The sequence below is a fragment of the Paramisgurnus dabryanus genome, chromosome 20 (genome assembly GCF_030506205.2).
Source record: "Paramisgurnus dabryanus chromosome 20, PD_genome_1.1, whole genome shotgun sequence".
Classification (NCBI taxonomy): Eukaryota; Metazoa; Chordata; class Actinopteri; order Cypriniformes; family Cobitidae; genus Paramisgurnus; species Paramisgurnus dabryanus.
The window spans coordinates 27242983-27259968 of record NC_133356.1 but is presented as its reverse complement, the minus strand read 5'-3'; the positions used below and the strand labels follow the sequence as shown (position 1 = coordinate 27259968).

Here is a 16986-nt window from a genome sequence, read left to right as displayed (position 1 = left end):
GAGGCTTAATAACACATAATTGATGATAAATGAATGTATTTTGGCACCATATCATACCCCGCAAGGGGGGGCCGCACCCAGTTTGAGAACCACTGGCTTAAGATGTTCCATAGAGAGTTTGGACCCGGAAGTGGTGCCAGTGGTGTGATGTCAGACTTAACAAGTGGTTTATGAAATATACTATTTTGACTGACTGGTTGGCTGGTCTTGAGTGGTTTAAGATGGAAGTAGCTGGTTAAGCTGGTCCTCCTAGTTTGGTAACCCTGCTGAAAAAAACAGAATACCAGCATAGGTTGTGTTTTGGTGCTGGTTTGCTAGTGAACATCAGCTAAACCAGCATCAGCACCAGCATTAGCACCAGCTAAACCAGCATCAGCATTAGCACCAGCTCCAAACCAGCATTAGCACCAGCATCCCATGCTCGTCATACCAGCAAGATCAGCATATGTTGTGTTTTGGTGCTGGTATGCCGGTGAAATGCTTGTTTGATGCTTTTTTCAGCAGGGAAAGCTGGTCTTCCAGCCTGATCAGTTAAAAAGTGTCCAAAACCAGGCTGGGAAACCAGCCAACCAGCTTAGACTGGTTTAAGCTGTTGGCAGGGGGGCCAAAAAGAAAACACCTGTTCATGTCTCAGTTTCACAAATTGTGAAACCAGATGTATAACGCCAACTACTTTTTTTTTTTACATTTTCTAGTCTTCACTAAACCCCAACCACTGTGTAAAGACGACTTAACGGTGGGACACCAAGCACTTAATTATTATCATACTGTACACAATTTATAAAAATGACCATATATTACAAAGCAAAAGCATAGCTATTATTATATTATGTCAAAAAAAAAAAATATATATATATATATTATGTCACATTTATTTTGGAAGAATTGCCTTTGCCTAGAAAACTGTACCCGATTATTAAAGATGATAATTGTTTCTTTTACCCAAGTACAGCACTATTCAGCGCTAAAGCTGTCAAGGGCTCGGCGTATGACGTCAAACTATAGCGAGAGGAAGTCTTTTCGAATCGCTCTCGCGGTACTTTGATATCATATGCCGATCGCTTTGCGCAGCCGCAAAAGATGCAGAACGCAGCCAGACTGTGGCGCAGTCGGGCTTGGCCCCGCGACTGAAGGGAAGCTAGCGGTTCCAAAGCGGGCGGAGTCGGAAACGCGAAAGCCCAGGGCTCCTTATACTCCCTCCCTTCCCCGCCGGAGGTGTAAACGATCGTGGTGGAGCAGCTCATGGAGCAGCCGTGATCGAGTGCCCCAGAAAAGCGCTGCATATTCCGGACGCAGAAGCAAGCGCGTGTCGCTCGTCCCCTTGTTCTTCAGTGCAAAAAAAAAGGACTGGTGATATTATAAATCTACACATTTTCCTCATATAGGACCACGAGGCGAATCCCACAGGAATATCTCCCTGGATTTTTACCCCCAAAAATGGACGGTTTCGCCGGTAGTTTAGGTGAGTGTGTCTGTGATCTGAAATGTTTACTATTTATAGTTGCGTCTTCTGCATGCATGGCGAATATAGACATGCAGGGGCATGCAGCGAATGTTTGCTGTTATACACGTGTCAACGATATATTCTCGGTGTAAACATTGCAGCCGATGTTGCATTCGTGTGCATGGGTGGTTTTAGAAAAGGAAAGCTGCAGTGTAAACTGCAATGTGTCAAGAGGCTCTCTCATACCTCGCTTCACGATGCCGTATATCTTTACACCAGTGTTTATTTCCGTAAAGCCCATTGGAAAATGCCATCAATACATGACACACATTGTAAACTAGATTTACATTTCACTACTGGTGATAGCACAGCAGCGCATGAACAGTGGTTAAGCTTTGGTTTAAGGATTTGGTTCCTTCTAAATGTAAAGCCGCGTCAGATCCGCTTTGCGGTTGTCATGACACTCAAGTCAGTGGCGAGAGCGAATAATCACGTTTCTGTGCATCGCGTTGTAATGTCAAATATTATAAGGTATGCTATATGCATATTATTAGCATAATGAAAGCACAAACACAATTTAGTATGCAACTCAAATGTCAGAGAGAAAGTGTGCATTAAATAATGTCATTGGTCTGCAGTCTCTGCTCTTTATCACCTTTACTTATTCTCACACTAGACTATATAAATATGTAGCATTACAGTAAAGTTTACAGTAAAGTAAATATTTATGTATAAACATTGGACACTCAGTCGTGTGTACTCAGTGGTTACTTTTCAAGACAACACACAATGATGTCGATATTCAGCTTGAATAAGTTTAAATATTGATTAAATTCAGCTCATTTGCAGTGTCAATGTTGAAAAATGTGTCAAATGTACAGAGATCAATGATGCCATCATCCAGCTCTATCCAGTTATCATAGTCATCCTATGATCCTACCGTGTATTATTGTCAAATTGATATTATTGAATATTAAGTGTCTCTTAAACCCTTGAAAAGTAAGCCAAAGACGACAGTGGCAAGGAACCAAACTTCATCAGCCGACAGCAATAGAGAAAAAACCTAGGACGAAACTGAGATCAGTCGAGGGATCAGTTCTCCTCTGGGCTCCGGCCTATGAATGAATGTGGTGTGGTTTAGGATTCCAGGCGCATCACACGTCCGATTGTTGAATGATATTATTCATAGTTTTTCAGACAGATATTTCTGCACGGAGACATGGATATGTCACACTGGCACTTTGTGAAAAAAACTTTGTATTTATCTAGTGATGTAATTTCATTTAGGGTCACTTGGGGTCTTGTGCTCACTGTGCAGATCTGTTCATTCAGTCTGAAGGGTTGTGCTGGACAGTCTGAGGTTTTCACACTGCTGCAGATGAAAAGTTTAATTGCTTAATGGATTGAATGTGTTTAAATGCAGAAGAGAGGGACAGGACCACCATAGATTGCTCCCCATATGAACCACTTACGTGTGTGGTGAAACCTGCAATGTGTATAATAAAATATAAGAACAGGATTTCCTTTTATCTTGCTTTTTTATATAAATAATGTCATATCAAAACTAAGCAGTAATTTTATAATATTGACTATTTTTATTTAAATAAATATTTATTAGTATTTTACATAAAATATTAAATTATTACTCATATTTAATACATTTGTATTGAATATAGTTTTTGATCAGTTTGTATCATTATCTCTTCTTTTAACATTTTTAACAGTTATAAAATAAGTTTATCTAATTTCAAAATGCTGTAACATTTGGATGCTTTATTGATGTAGGATGTTGCCCTGTAATTGTTGACTTGAAATATGAAGTCAATCACCGTGGCTGTCTTATCATATAACCAGCGTTCAATGAAACACAGTATTGGTTATATAACTCCATTCTGTTGCTTAGTTGCAGAGGAGGGATGAGCACTCGATTTGTCCTAGTCTGAGTTGCCGTGGTGATGATGCAGTGTCTGGCAGGGATGGTATATGAAGTTCAAGTACCAGTCCAGTACACTTGTCAGTTAGTCGAATTTTGTACAGCACAGCATACAGTAAATATGACTAAGCAAGCTATTTGGTACTTTTAAAAAAATGCAGCACGACATTAGGTTGCGGTCTGAATTATTGGACGTGACTACTAAATTGCTGTGTGTGCGTGCTTGTGTGTGCGTGCTTGTGTGTGCGTGCATGCTCGCAGTCTCACTGTACTGTCCTGTCCTACATATTCTCAGCAGAATCTCTAGACATGATGTCTTTGCTCTTTGCCCAGGAAAATTTGTCAGAAACATGTAAAGATGAACATCCAATAACATAATTCAAATCAGAAATATAATTGCACATAATTTTATCAAAATTTGGTATCAAAACTTGTGCTTTACAAATCACGTCAAATAAGTGTTCACAGGGAAGAACTTTAACCACTATATTTAACATAATAATATCTAATGTTTTAATGTCTGTGATTGTAAATGAACTAAGTTTTTAGACAATTAATACATGAAATCTTTTCCCTTTTCTAATATCAAAGATGAAGGTGTAATACTCTGATAAAAGAGCATTACGCATGTATAAAATCAAATGTTGTATCACTTTTGTACAAAGCAACAGCACAGGTTCATCCGGCAGTGACAGACCGCAGAATCAGCCACACGCTACCTTTGCGTAAAGCTTTGAGGTGTGTTTCTGCGTCACTCGTGGAAACTTCCGAACTTTAAAGCTTTTCTTTCATTCTTTCAAGGTTTTCTGTATGACGCGTGGACCTGTTTCACTCTGTTATGGTTCTTGGAAGATGTCGATGTGGTTTTTGACAATGTATTATGTGGCATTGGTCATGACGACAAACACCAAAATAACGAACCTAAAATATATGGGCATGTAAAATGCGAGAATAGAACAAGGCGGCTATTTAACGGTGGTCCTGAGTTTAGTTTCAATCGACAGTGACTGGTTTTTATTGCAGTCTTTTTAAATGTAATTTTTTTATATTTTATAAGTAGGGCATCTGTCAATGTTGGTATCTGCCTGGCTTGGCTAGTTTCTACTAAGTGACAAAAATGTAGATATCGACGTTGACAAAAATATGCCAAGCTTTTTTTTGCTATTGTGTACCCATCATGTATAAATATGGTTGCCTCTTAGCATTTGCATTTAGCCTTGCCTTTTCTTCCTGTCTGCAACCCCTGCAAAACAAACCTGCGACCTGTCGTTGGGTATTGACCTACTAGTTAACTGTTTTGGAACATGCCTGTTGGAGTTATGCGCTCTTAAGTGTAGGTCAGTAGGTTGACCTGTGAGCTTCGTACTGCCTTTTAAGGTGCGTGCATGTGTTCGCATGCTCTGTTGATGTGTTACAGTGAGTATGTGTAGGGTCTAGCTCATGGCTTCAACACTGTAAAAGGTCTCCATGTAGACCTCAAGTGTGCATAGTGCTGAGGTGTCAAACCCGACGTATAAATAGCATCCACCCCTGTTTTATTTAGCCAGGTGCATTCCCCACCTCCACTGCTCCATTCCGCACATCTGCGGGGTGCATTTTCAGCTCTTCATGCTGTTGGTTGGTTTAGTGGCTGGAAGCTTAAGCTGGGTAACCAGAAGGTTGCTAGTTCCATTCCCATATAAGCTATTAAACCAATACACAGGACTGTCTCTGCATTTGTAGTGGTTAGGCAACCTCATGTGATGCACTGCTGCAAGTAAAGCTGGGTATTGCAATTTGGTGTAATTCTTTTTTTTTATATGATTTTGATTTCAGTAGATTTAGATTCAGAGTAGTTATCAATATTGGATAATTTTTTTTTGTTTTGCAGACATTAAAATTATTTGTCACTTTAAGACATACATGTAATGTACAGATGCAATATTCTGTTACACATGCATTTTCTTTTCGAATTGTTCACATTCACACATCAGACTATATTTGGGAGGATAACCGCAGCAAATTTTTGTGTAAATATGTCAAGCGCAAGGAAATCTGAACCCATTCTGGGCACATGCTTTGATGTGGCACACATGCAAAAAACTTCTCAAACAGAGTAGTAGATCTGTTTCACATGTTCTTTACTTAAATACTTAAATTAGCAAGGCCTTACCCGTGCAAATGATGAACCTTCGTGATGTTGTGTCGCATTCCTTGTGGTCAAGCTCTGCCATTAAAGGAAAGCATGCACATAAAAATTGAATCAGTGATTTCCCGAATTGATATTGTTTTGTTAAATTGAAGATTGAGTAAAATGGCAGAATCAATATTTTTTTCTCAACCCTAGCCAAAAGCAAAACCTATGTCCAGTTATGCCCATATTATATGCATATTATGTCCATAAATGCTAGGGAATGCCTAGTATGACCTTCAGTATCGCCACTTAGCTTTTATGTGACCTTAAATGATTAAAATGGCTTTATGTGTATAACAATGTATATTGAAAATTGTCTTGGGAAGTTGGGAAATTGTATCTGCTAAATGACCAGTGGTTTTCTGGGTCTGGAAGCACCAGCGTGCTGGATGGCTTTCTGCTTTTTTAATATAAAAAAAAAAATCATTTTCCTAAAAAATGGGCTTTGAATGAAATTCTTCCTTAAAAGTTTAGTCTGTTTTTCACCCAAAGGGCAGATGGACGTTTTTGTGGCGGCTTTCTTGGAATTTTTTATGTAATGTGAAGGCTGTATCACTGTTGAAAAACCTGACTCACGGTTAATTTGTTATGTGTCGTATTCTGTTTCATGCATGAGCTTGTTTTGGAGTAATCTTATTGTTTTGACTCTAAATGATCTGTGTTGTGGTCTATTCCGGCATTGTGGGTTTTTCATGTGCATTTGGAAATTGCATGTGTCAGCAGTTAAGTTTATGTTAGTGTGTGAAGGAGCCGAATTGAACTTGGAAAGACAAGACGAGGATCAGATTACAAAATTCCTCCTTTGAAAGACAAGAAGAGGGAAACACAGGAGACGCAGGGAAAGTTAGAGAGTGAGACTAAAAGAGAGAGCCAAAAGGAGGGAGAGATCCGGAAAGGGACACACGTGAGTCCGAGCGCTTCCAGATGCTGGAATGTTGCCTCCCAGCTTTGTGCATTCCTTATTCCCTTCTTCCCTCATAACAATGGATGAGATTACAGCTGGAGTAAGAGAAATATTTTGTGTGAATATTGGTGGATTCTCAGTCTGATGAATTGCAGAGACACTGAGCAGCGGTTTCATCACCCTAAAAAATGCAGCTGGGTTATTTTCAACCCAGTGCTGGGTCATAAAGGAACAAACCCAACTTGTTGGGTTAAAATTCAACCTATTCTGGATTTTTTCAACTTTTCCGCCGTACCATGGGTGTCTGAAAATAGTCCCCAGCTATTGAAAGTTACCAAGGGGACTATTTTTGGGCACTGTATAATATCCTTGCGACCTTGATTATTATGCCGGAATGAGAGTATAGTTCCTAGCCTAGAAAATTGCAACTTTTAATTTTCCGTCAGTCTTAGTACACGATGTAACTACAGATGAGTGAAGTTTTAAATAGGAAAAATATAGAAAATCTTTGGTTGTTTTTGAGCGTGATGCTAATGGTCTAATCAAATTCAATGGATTATGCTAAGCTATGCTAAAAGTGGTACCACCAGACCCGGAGATCGGCTGAATGGATTTCAAAACTGTATTTTTTGGAAAAAGCGTGAATTGTCCCTTTAACACTAACACTATGAGATATTGTGAAACGTCTATAAAGTTACAGTACTATTTTTTTTCTTTTGTATTGTAACTGTGCTTCCCTATATGTTGACATATTGTTATCAATAAAAAAAATGGATACACCACAAAATTAAATTAATGATACTTGCATTACGAATCACCACAACACCTTGCTTCATGGGTCTTTAATCTTTTTGTGAGCAAGGGATACCACAATGGATAAAACAATCAGGAGGTCTACTAGTCTACCCAAACATTTTTCTTTTATTTGTTGATTATATTTTATTTTACTTAATATTTTTTATTTACTTAATTGGTGTGTTTTATCATTGTTTAAAATTGAATATGCATAAAAGCCAAGCTTATATAAAAAAATCACAGACTCCATGCGGGCAACCTGGTACCACTGACTTAAGTCAAACGAATCGTGCCAAAATCAGGATGATATTGTCAAAACTATTGTATATTCTTGTCACCCTTTGCCTAGATTACAGGTTAATTAAGATGTGCATTCTGGGAGGCTCTTTAACTCTTTAAGAGTTTCTTTCCATATATGCTGGACACTTGTTAACTATGCAAAACGTATTAACCTTATAGGAAACACTGTGCAATAACGACACACCCCTCCTCGGAAGTGAGGCTGCATAAACGTCATTACTCCATTAAATCTTCAAAATATACAGTCATGCAGCACATCGTTTGAAAGCTTAGATTCCCAGGCAGGGCTCAAAATTAACTTTTTATTTGGTAGCACTGGTGCTCCCAACTTTAAAGAGTTAGGAGCATCAGCAAAAATTTAGGCGCACTCATCCACAAATTATGAAGCACCACAACTACAATGTATAAGTTAATAGATTTATTTTATTAAAAATTAAACACCACAACTGGGCTTTACACATCCTATGGCCAGGATTTGAAATGTGGTCTTTTTTGCTGCATAGATTCCTAAAATAATACCCAAAAGCTGTTTACTTAATATAGCAGCAATAATAATTTAACAATACAGGTAACATAATTATGATTACAATAGAAAATTTAGCAAACACGTAAAACACTGATTAATAGTGACATTAAGTGACCCTAACATAGAAGGCTAATATATATTGGTATTGATAACTGCATTACCAGGATGATATTACTCCTAAATAGGCAATTTTTTTAAAAACATACCATAAGCATTGTCGTGTTTTACCTCAACATGGAATACAAGGATGTCTGTCGGATGTCCCTCAAGCAGGATGCGCACATATATCATTAAACACTATTTGATAGACAGGTCGGTGTCTCCATCAACAATGAACACATTTGTCACGACACTTCTTGTGTTTTTGGCACTTTCGCCATGTTTAAGCAAGGTCTCGCGCTTAAAATGTGTGGATTCCGCCACCAACGCCGCTTTTACATGCAACCTCCGATTCACAGGATTTACAGTAAACACAGTAACATCGAGCCATTTTTATAGCGGAGCCACTCGTGATCTTTAAGCCACTCTCTCCGAAAGGTTTAACGTCAAGCCTTATTTTCCGGTGGTTAAGTTGCATTTAAATCCGGACCGTCGTTATGAATTAATACAGTAACATTGGCTGTAGTCGGCTCGTTCTCTTCATGCTCGCGGTTCGTTTTTTTCACATTTTCGTGCTTTGCGTACCAACGTAGCACGGCAACAAGGAATGATTGACATTTATATTAGCCAATCTGCGCTCTTCATTAAACGCAAGAACTTAATGGTGAAATTTGATTGGTTATGTAATGTTGGAGAGAATGCTGAACCTGGAACAGCACACACAGCATACACAATCTAAATCAAGTCACACCACAACAAAATAGGCAGTCGCAAAAATGCTCCCAAATATATTTTAAGGTCGCACAGATTAAATTTCGGTCGCATATGCGACCAAAACAGTCGCAATTTCGAGCCCTGCCAGGAGGTGTTTCTTAATGTCAAGGATACTTCCTTGGCAGGACTGATCCTTCCAAGTCCCTTCCTTCAGAGGCTTGGCGAGGCTCCTCTTTAGAATTCGGAGAACACGTAAATGGAACAGGCTAGCAAATGCACATCATTGCATCATTGCGTCATTACGTCAGTGAAAAGGACTCAGTCCTTGGTTGAAATTCCGAGGACCCTCGACATTGGAACAGTCTTTCCTCGAAATTCTGGCTTCTGAGGATCCTTCCTTGACATTGAGAAACTGCTAGGATTCCATTAAGACCACATACAAAGCATAAGATGATTTATAGCAGTCATAAAACTGTAATCTGGTTGTTAGTTACCTGAACCTGGCAGCGCAGATTAAGTTTTTTAGATTCTGAATTTTACCTTCAAATTCTTCCCTTTGTCCACTTTGGTGAAATTGTCCAAAAGTTTTCATAAATCCCCAAGAGTCCAAGGAAATTGAATATCCAAGCCAAAATCAAAACGATTTGTTCGCCTCACAATCTTGACGTTTCTGACCGAATTATGATATAAAAACTGTAAACAATAGTTCACTACCGGGCACCGTATGTGGGAGTAGGGGTGTAACGATTAACCGTGCAAATGCGTGTTTTCTCAAAGAATGAATTTGAATGAATTACGGTGAAATCCCGGCACATCCGAACGAAGCACATCTGCGCTCTTGTGCAGAAACTCCCTTTGTGCCATAGAAGAAGTAGTATTACAAACGATATTCCAGGAAATGTCTACAGGAATTTTTTTCGCGGTTCTTCAAATTGTTTAAGGGATTTTCATGATAATAAAGAATATTTGATGATTTTTATTTAACGAGTGTTGCTTTTTTAATTCCACGTTATTAACGACTCCGACTCATAATGATTTTAGATTTAAAAGGACTTCCTACTGATCACAGAGCCTTAGCACACGCACAAGCTGTGCATGAAACAAAGAATCGCAGCCTTGCGATTAAAAATTGATTTCAGACAGGCATTTTTAATAGGACACGCGATTGAATCGTTACATCCTTTTATGGGAGGGAGCTGTACTACTTTTAATTTGGGTATGTCATTTAGACAAAAAACATGGAATTTCAGCTGTTTCATAAGAGGTTAATATAAATAAATAAAAATGGGAACATTTTATTATTTTCTAATATTAATTTTTAGCAAATTCGGTAAAATGTAGTTGACCTGTTTTTATGTACCACACAGGATGCGTGAATATTTATATGTATTTATGTGTGTCTGTAATGCATGCTCTTGAGCCATAGGCTTCTGTATGCCAACATTACCTCAGACAAGGGCCAGATCATCTGATTAGGGCAGATGATGGAGAGAGAAAAAGGGAGGGATGGGTTGGAACTTTTCCTAGAATCCCACTTTGTTTTTGTCTTTCTCGCTCTCTCTCTTATTGCTTTCATTTGTTTGTTAATTTCCTGTAAACTGTGCCAGGTTTTCTCAGGGTTCACTGGAAGAATCATGCAGGGTATGATATAGCTAGTCAACCATTTCTGTTGTCTGTTTTTTATTATATAACTCATATACATGTAAATAAGTAATTTTAAATAAATTTAATTAAAAATTAGCTTGGTACGTAATACGTATATTTTTAAAATATTTAATTTTATAGGAAAATGCAAGGCAGAGATTGCTGTGACAGATAAACGTAAAGACTTTAATTCCATTTAGTTAAAATTCGACACTATTATAACATCTGTTTTAACACTCTCATACCATAAGGGGCTGGACACACCAAAACTTTTAAACGCGGCTGAAAACGCCGTGAGGACGCCGAATGCCAGCTGTTTTTCAGCTGAGCGCTTTGGTAGCTGTGATACTTCAGCTGCGAGCCGGTTGGTTGCTGTGGTAATGTCCCGCCCCTCCTCCACTATGATTGGGCGGCCGTGTGAGAACTGACATTGACGAGCGGAGCTTTTCTCCCAAAGTTGAATCTCTTTCAACTCTCGACGCTCAGGAAACAATTGAAAACATGCGCCGGCCGCGGGCATAAACGTTTTGGTGTACACAACCCCTAAGAGCCTGAAGGATTGCAAATCTAGTCAAGCGCTTTAGCGAAACGTAAAGGTCAAATAAAAAGCACGTTAAAATCCTCACATTGTTTATGATGTTGCTTAATTTATTTAGCCAAAAAAGTCATCACAAATGTATCATGCATTTTCAGTATGTCAGCCAACCCGCTTCATTCTAGAAGTTCACGTACAGAATGGCAACCGAAAACATGAGACTTGACTGATTTATGAGTTCAGGCCCCAGGGCCAGCGGTGCAAAGTGAAACTGAGAATTAAATCAAGCTAATTTAAGAACTGTTTTTCTCTTCTTCTCTTGAGTTGAGGAAGACTGGGGCGTACAGAAGGACAGAGATGAAGAACATAGGCAGGGTGGATTTTGTATTGGCTGTTTTCTAGCCTTAATCAGGATTATTCGGGATGTACAATCATCGCTGACGTGTGTGAGCACTAATCTGAGGGTGGAGCGAAATCCATACTGTAGAGTAGGATAGCCCATATGTTAAAGTGGTTCAGAATGGATTAAGTTAATAGTTGGGCTGAACGTAGGTCTTCAATGAGGTTTTAAGGCACCCTCACCAGTGGAACCCAATCATACTCTTTAAACTCAGTTGAATCTCAGTAGTTCAAGAAACACAAGCTCATGAAAAATAGCATCTGGTTTATGTGTGATGTGGTTATGACTCCATAAATTATGTATAAACCCAAGTCATACTATGGGGGCTCCAAACAAACGTCATGATAAACAGAGCAGTGCATGAAAAGTTACAGTTGTTTACAATGTTGTTGATCTACACGCGTACACACGTTCACAAGTGTACATTCCAGTCCTGACATTGCAAGAGACAGGTGTGTGCTCAGCGTGAGCTGGATCAGTATCAGATGTACTGCTATAGACATGCCAGCTTAACTGACCACAAAGCTCCTTCCAATTAGCTTTATTTTGTAGATTTATTTTGTCATTGGTTTATCAGGGTTCGTTTGGTTAACTATTAGCAACTCAAAAGATGGCTTCAAAGCCATTAAATCCACTTTTGAATTCATAGGTTCTTTAAAGGAATCCCAAATGTATATGACTTCCTTTCTTCAGTGAAACAAACTAGTCATTTTATAATAAAGTGTTGTTTTGTTATCATCTTGTATGATTGTCAACATGCCAAAGCTCCTAAAAGACACATCCATCATAAAAGAAATTTGTGACTCCAGTGGGTCTTCTCAAAGATAATCGATATAACAAGATTGGGCACTGCTAGTGCTTTGAATGGGGGATATGCAGTGATCATTATGATGGAAGTCCTAATGGAAGTTCTATGCTGCTCCTGTATTAATGTAATTTAATGGATTCAGTGACGTGGAATGATTTCGGGACCTATTTGAACTTGATTGTGTGTAAATTTAGCCTATTCAGCCTCCCAGGTATGTTTTGTATGCTATTGTGTATCGTGTAAATTAACTGATAATGTTATGTTAACATACGGACACCTATTCAGCCTGCTGTTCTTTGCTATTGTTGTTTAGTTGAATAACTTGCCTTTCCAGATTAAATGTCTGTTCTTCAGCTTGGATTTTGTGAAATCATTTTCTAAATAAATGCGTCATGTGTGTGTCTGTGTCTTTGTGTGTGTACGTGGGCGCGCGTGTGTGTACCTGGTAATTATCAACATTTTATTATGAAACAAGCTTATAAATCAAACAAAATGATGTATCTTGAAAATGTGAAGGAGGAGAAAGGTTCCTGTGATGGTTGGGGTTAGGGTTAGGGAATGGGTTAGGTTAGGGTAGGGGAATAGAATATACAGTTTGTAAAGTATAAAATGCATTACGTATGGGAACCAGAATGTGTGTGTGTGTGTGTGTGCAGGGAGCTACACTGCGACCAAAATGGTCGCATATGCGACCTTTTGAACTGCCGTTGCGACCCTAATTTTTAATGGGTCGCAAATGTGCTACCTAATGTTTTAGACAATATGCTATGATTTACTATGAGCATTTATTAAAACAGAAATGTGGATCTTAAGAATACGTTTTATAACGTGCTCTGAGCCATCAACACGTTGGCTTCATTTTGCGTGAAAGCACGTCGTGTCTCTCCCTATCAGTGTGCGTTTGCGTGCTCAGCTGTTTCTCAATGAATTGGGTGGGACGCGACGCAAGCGCAGTGTCTTCCATGTTTCTGAACTTGAGCAGAGGCTTTCTTCACTGAGGACGCGGGACTCGTATGGTTCCGGGTTTATATTTTAAATGGTCTGTCGGGTCCGGTTAGGTCCTAGTTTAATTACTTTGGGTCCCAAGTCTGATTAATGTTGTGTTTATAACCCGAGTCGATCGGAAAACGTCCATGAGCGCTACCGCGCTAAAGCTCGAGTGCAGTTTCAGCGTGCCTCCGGTTTCTATGGCGATGGTTCTTGTTACGACCACGCGCTGCATTTTCTTTCTCACATTTTTTTAATAATCTTATTATTAATTAACCATATCTTTTCTTAAACCATATCCATATTAAGTTTGGACAGAGATTGTAGCAAAAAGCAATGCTAGTGTCAAGCCAATTGCACTGAACGAGAAAAGCAATGTAAAGTCTGTCACCGGGACAGCAAGTAGACTTTTAAATCTGAAATAATGAGTGGATTAAGCTTTTTAAATCGGCAAGAGAGAAATAGAAAGATAGAGCAGAGGCAGTAAAAGTGCCTTTCTAATAGAAATTATAACCATTATAACATCAGTCACATTTATAATCTATAGACCTGCACTGTCTATTAATATACTATACATAGTATTGTATTATATTGAGTTTGATAAAAGGGGTCTAATTGCTTCATATATCAGTGCAAAAACAGTAAGTCTTTTCGTGGTGCTTTGACAAACAGTGTCAGCTTTGTTAATGGCAAAGAAAGTTTGGGGTGGTTAGATTGATGAAATTTAATGTGAAATTAATATTAATTTTCAATGAATCAAATTATTGTGTTGTGTCACACATTATTAGTTCTACATCACATGTATAGTAGACCATTATTTGTCAGTGGGTAATAATTGCCCTTTTCACCGGCTACCACCACCAAGTAAATTTCAGATCTGTGGGAAACACTGCAACGTTTAAGAAAACAAGGTGGCATGTGGTTTAAAAGATGGCAAGTAAAATAAAAAGCATATCTGTATGCAATACAGTTTCATTATTGTTCATTATTATCCAGAGCGCCTTAATATAACTTGAAAAAAATATGTGCGACCAAATCATATTTTGCGCCAGTAACTGAAAAAGTTGGTAGCGCAAGTGCCACCAGTGGAAAAGGTTAGTGTAGTTCCCTGGTGTGTGTGTGTGTGTGTGTGTGTGTGTGTGTGTGTGTGTGTGTGTGTGTGTGTGTGTGTGTGTGTGTGTGTGTGAGCATTAGAGCCCACCAATTTATATCTTTGTTTTGCATCTGTGGCTGTTTTTTGCCAAATTTTGTAAAAGGCAGTCAAACCTTTGTGTGTGTCTGTTTGTGTGTGTGTGTTTGATTTGAGCATGTCTTTTCTATATTGCATTTGGGCTCTAGTACCGGGCCTACTTTTCTGTGTTGAAAGATTTATTCTAGATGCATTGATTTTTTTGACAAATACCATTTCCCATTCATTTCAATTGGGGTCATTTTTACCCCCAAAGGGCCTCTTTTGGTAATTTTTTTTTTACACATTCTTAGATTAGACGACCGAATAAAGCCCAGGTTTTTTTTAAATGAATATTGACAGATAGTCTAGAAAGTCACAAAATCTTATTCCACTAAGATGAAGGGAATCATGTTTTTTAACTAAAGAAAAGTGGCTTGGGGTAAGATTGACCCCAAGGTTGTTATTAGGGTTAAACACAAATAATTCAATAAATTATGTCCATATACTATATTGTTTATATATCTTCCTCAGGGTTTCCAGCAGAAAATTTGTTAGTTAAGCGTGCAGGTGGGCGGGCCGGGGGCGTGGCAATCAAAGAGGCGGGGCATACGCGTCATGATGAAAATATTTTATTTATAACACTCAAATAAAACTCAATTTTGAAGAAATTATGACAGAAAATGAACATATACTAGATTATTAATGAATTAAATGTTTAATCAACAGGCTAGTTATTCTCTATACATTAACAGACCATGTCTTTCTCTCATTTCGGCCATGTGGCGCGTGCCCGCTCGCAGTGTGAAGCGCGTCCACGCTATTCTCCGAGATGGACTTGACGGCCTTTTGTGCAGCGATTTTTTTTTTATTTTATTTATTTTTTTTGGGACGACCTTGTTAAGGTGGTAGGGTATCCCAGCTTAGGTGGGCCGCCCGAACTGAAAAGTGCTGTGGGAAACCCTGTTCCTACAATAGATAGATATCCACACATTCATCCATCCATGATACTTCATCTAACCATCCTTGTATATTATGCATCAATGCATATAAATAGATGTTTTGAAAGGGCTGCACAACTAAGACAAAAAATCATAATTGTGAGTTTATTTATCTGATATTATATTAACAAATATCATTTTGATGAATAGGACTTACGTTGTTTTCTTTTCATTATCATTGTATACCCGAGGTTAAAATGTAACACTGTGTGACAACTAACCCCACTGTGTAAAATGTTGTCAATCCCAGCTATCAGTTACTAGGAGTTGCTGACAGGTTTCGAAATGGTGTTTATGTTTTACGTAAAAAGACAGTGATTAAAATAATATAGGGTTGGATTTGGGGACTTACACACCCACTCAGAAATCTAAAAAAACATAAAAATGAACATGCCTCCAAAACACTCTTTGTTCAATATCTTAACCAAAACAGATCAAAACAAATTCAAGAAATCATCTTATGACAGTAAGGGAGAAAGACAAGCAAAGATTGTTCGGCCATGTATAAATATTTAAAGTAGCTGACGTGTTACAATTAACCTCGTGTTAGTTTGTGCCCCGCTCACCTCTACCTATAGAGTAGTATTACATTACACAAAAATACAAATCATGTAAATCTGAAAAAAAATTAGACCATAAAAGGATAATTTGGACAACATTTATTTCACCCATTGTGTAGTAGAAAATTACTTTAATATGAAATTAATAAAAAAGTTGTGTGTCAATTAAAAGCGGAGTGCACAATATCTGAAAACGCTTTGGAAAACACACTTTCCAAAACTTTTTCCTTACTGCCAATCAGCAGTAAGGTGCGTGTCTAGTGTCTACTAAACAACATTGTTGCCTGGGTTGCGCGTGTGTGTGGGGGGGTCTATCAAAAGAAGGTCAAAAATTCTATTGGGGGTAGGGGCGCGTTTGTTTAGGTGATTTCAAATATCAACATTGGCTTTCAGAGATTATGGACCCTGCCTTTAATGGTCTCATGAAAGAAATGCATATATTTTGCCAGATTAAGTAGTTGACACATTCAAGTTTTTCTTTAACACGCACATGTTAGTCTTGCGTGTTTTGCTAATCTCTCTGTATAAATAAATGAGGCATTCACACTATGAGGTCAGCAAGTGCAGTTACACTGCAGATATTATGCTCCACATAATCGTGTCTGTCCGGCAGCCAGGTGGTGTCATTCTCTCACTGCAGTGCAGCAGAAGGTGCAGGACTGATGACTTTGCTTTTTCAGGCTGCGGATGTGGATATAAGCAACCCACTGCAGTCTATCCAACGTTCTCTGGTAGTTTTCCATGGCATTCTGCACAAACATGTCTGGAAAAAGCATTCTGATGGTGACCAGGTGCACAGCAGTAGGAGTCGGTGCTGAGGTTTTAAGTTTGTTTATAAGGCGGCCCAGTTGATACCACTGTTGCCTCACAGAAGGAAGGTTCCCTGTTTGAGCCCCGGATGGGTCAGGTGGTCTTATTGTGTGGAGCTAGCATGTTGTCAGCCCCTGTGTCATCATGGGTTTACTCCTGGTACTCTGGTTTCCTCCCACAGCACA

The 16986-nt window shown here is 38.6% G+C and overlaps 1 protein-coding gene across 1 annotated transcript in view; it reads left to right on the top strand.

The window, feature by feature from the left end:
* Positions 1-1204: 1204 nt before the first annotated feature.
* The window catches only part of LOC135733287 (echinoderm microtubule-associated protein-like 4), a 108554-nt gene continuing 92772 nt past the window's right edge, over positions 1205-16986 (top strand). The window contains exon 1 of the mRNA XM_065251728.2: positions 1205-1462. Coding sequence (XP_065107800.1) covers positions 1438-1462 — 25 coding nt within the window. The 5' untranslated portion in view covers positions 1205-1437. The remainder of the gene's footprint in view (positions 1463-16986) is intronic.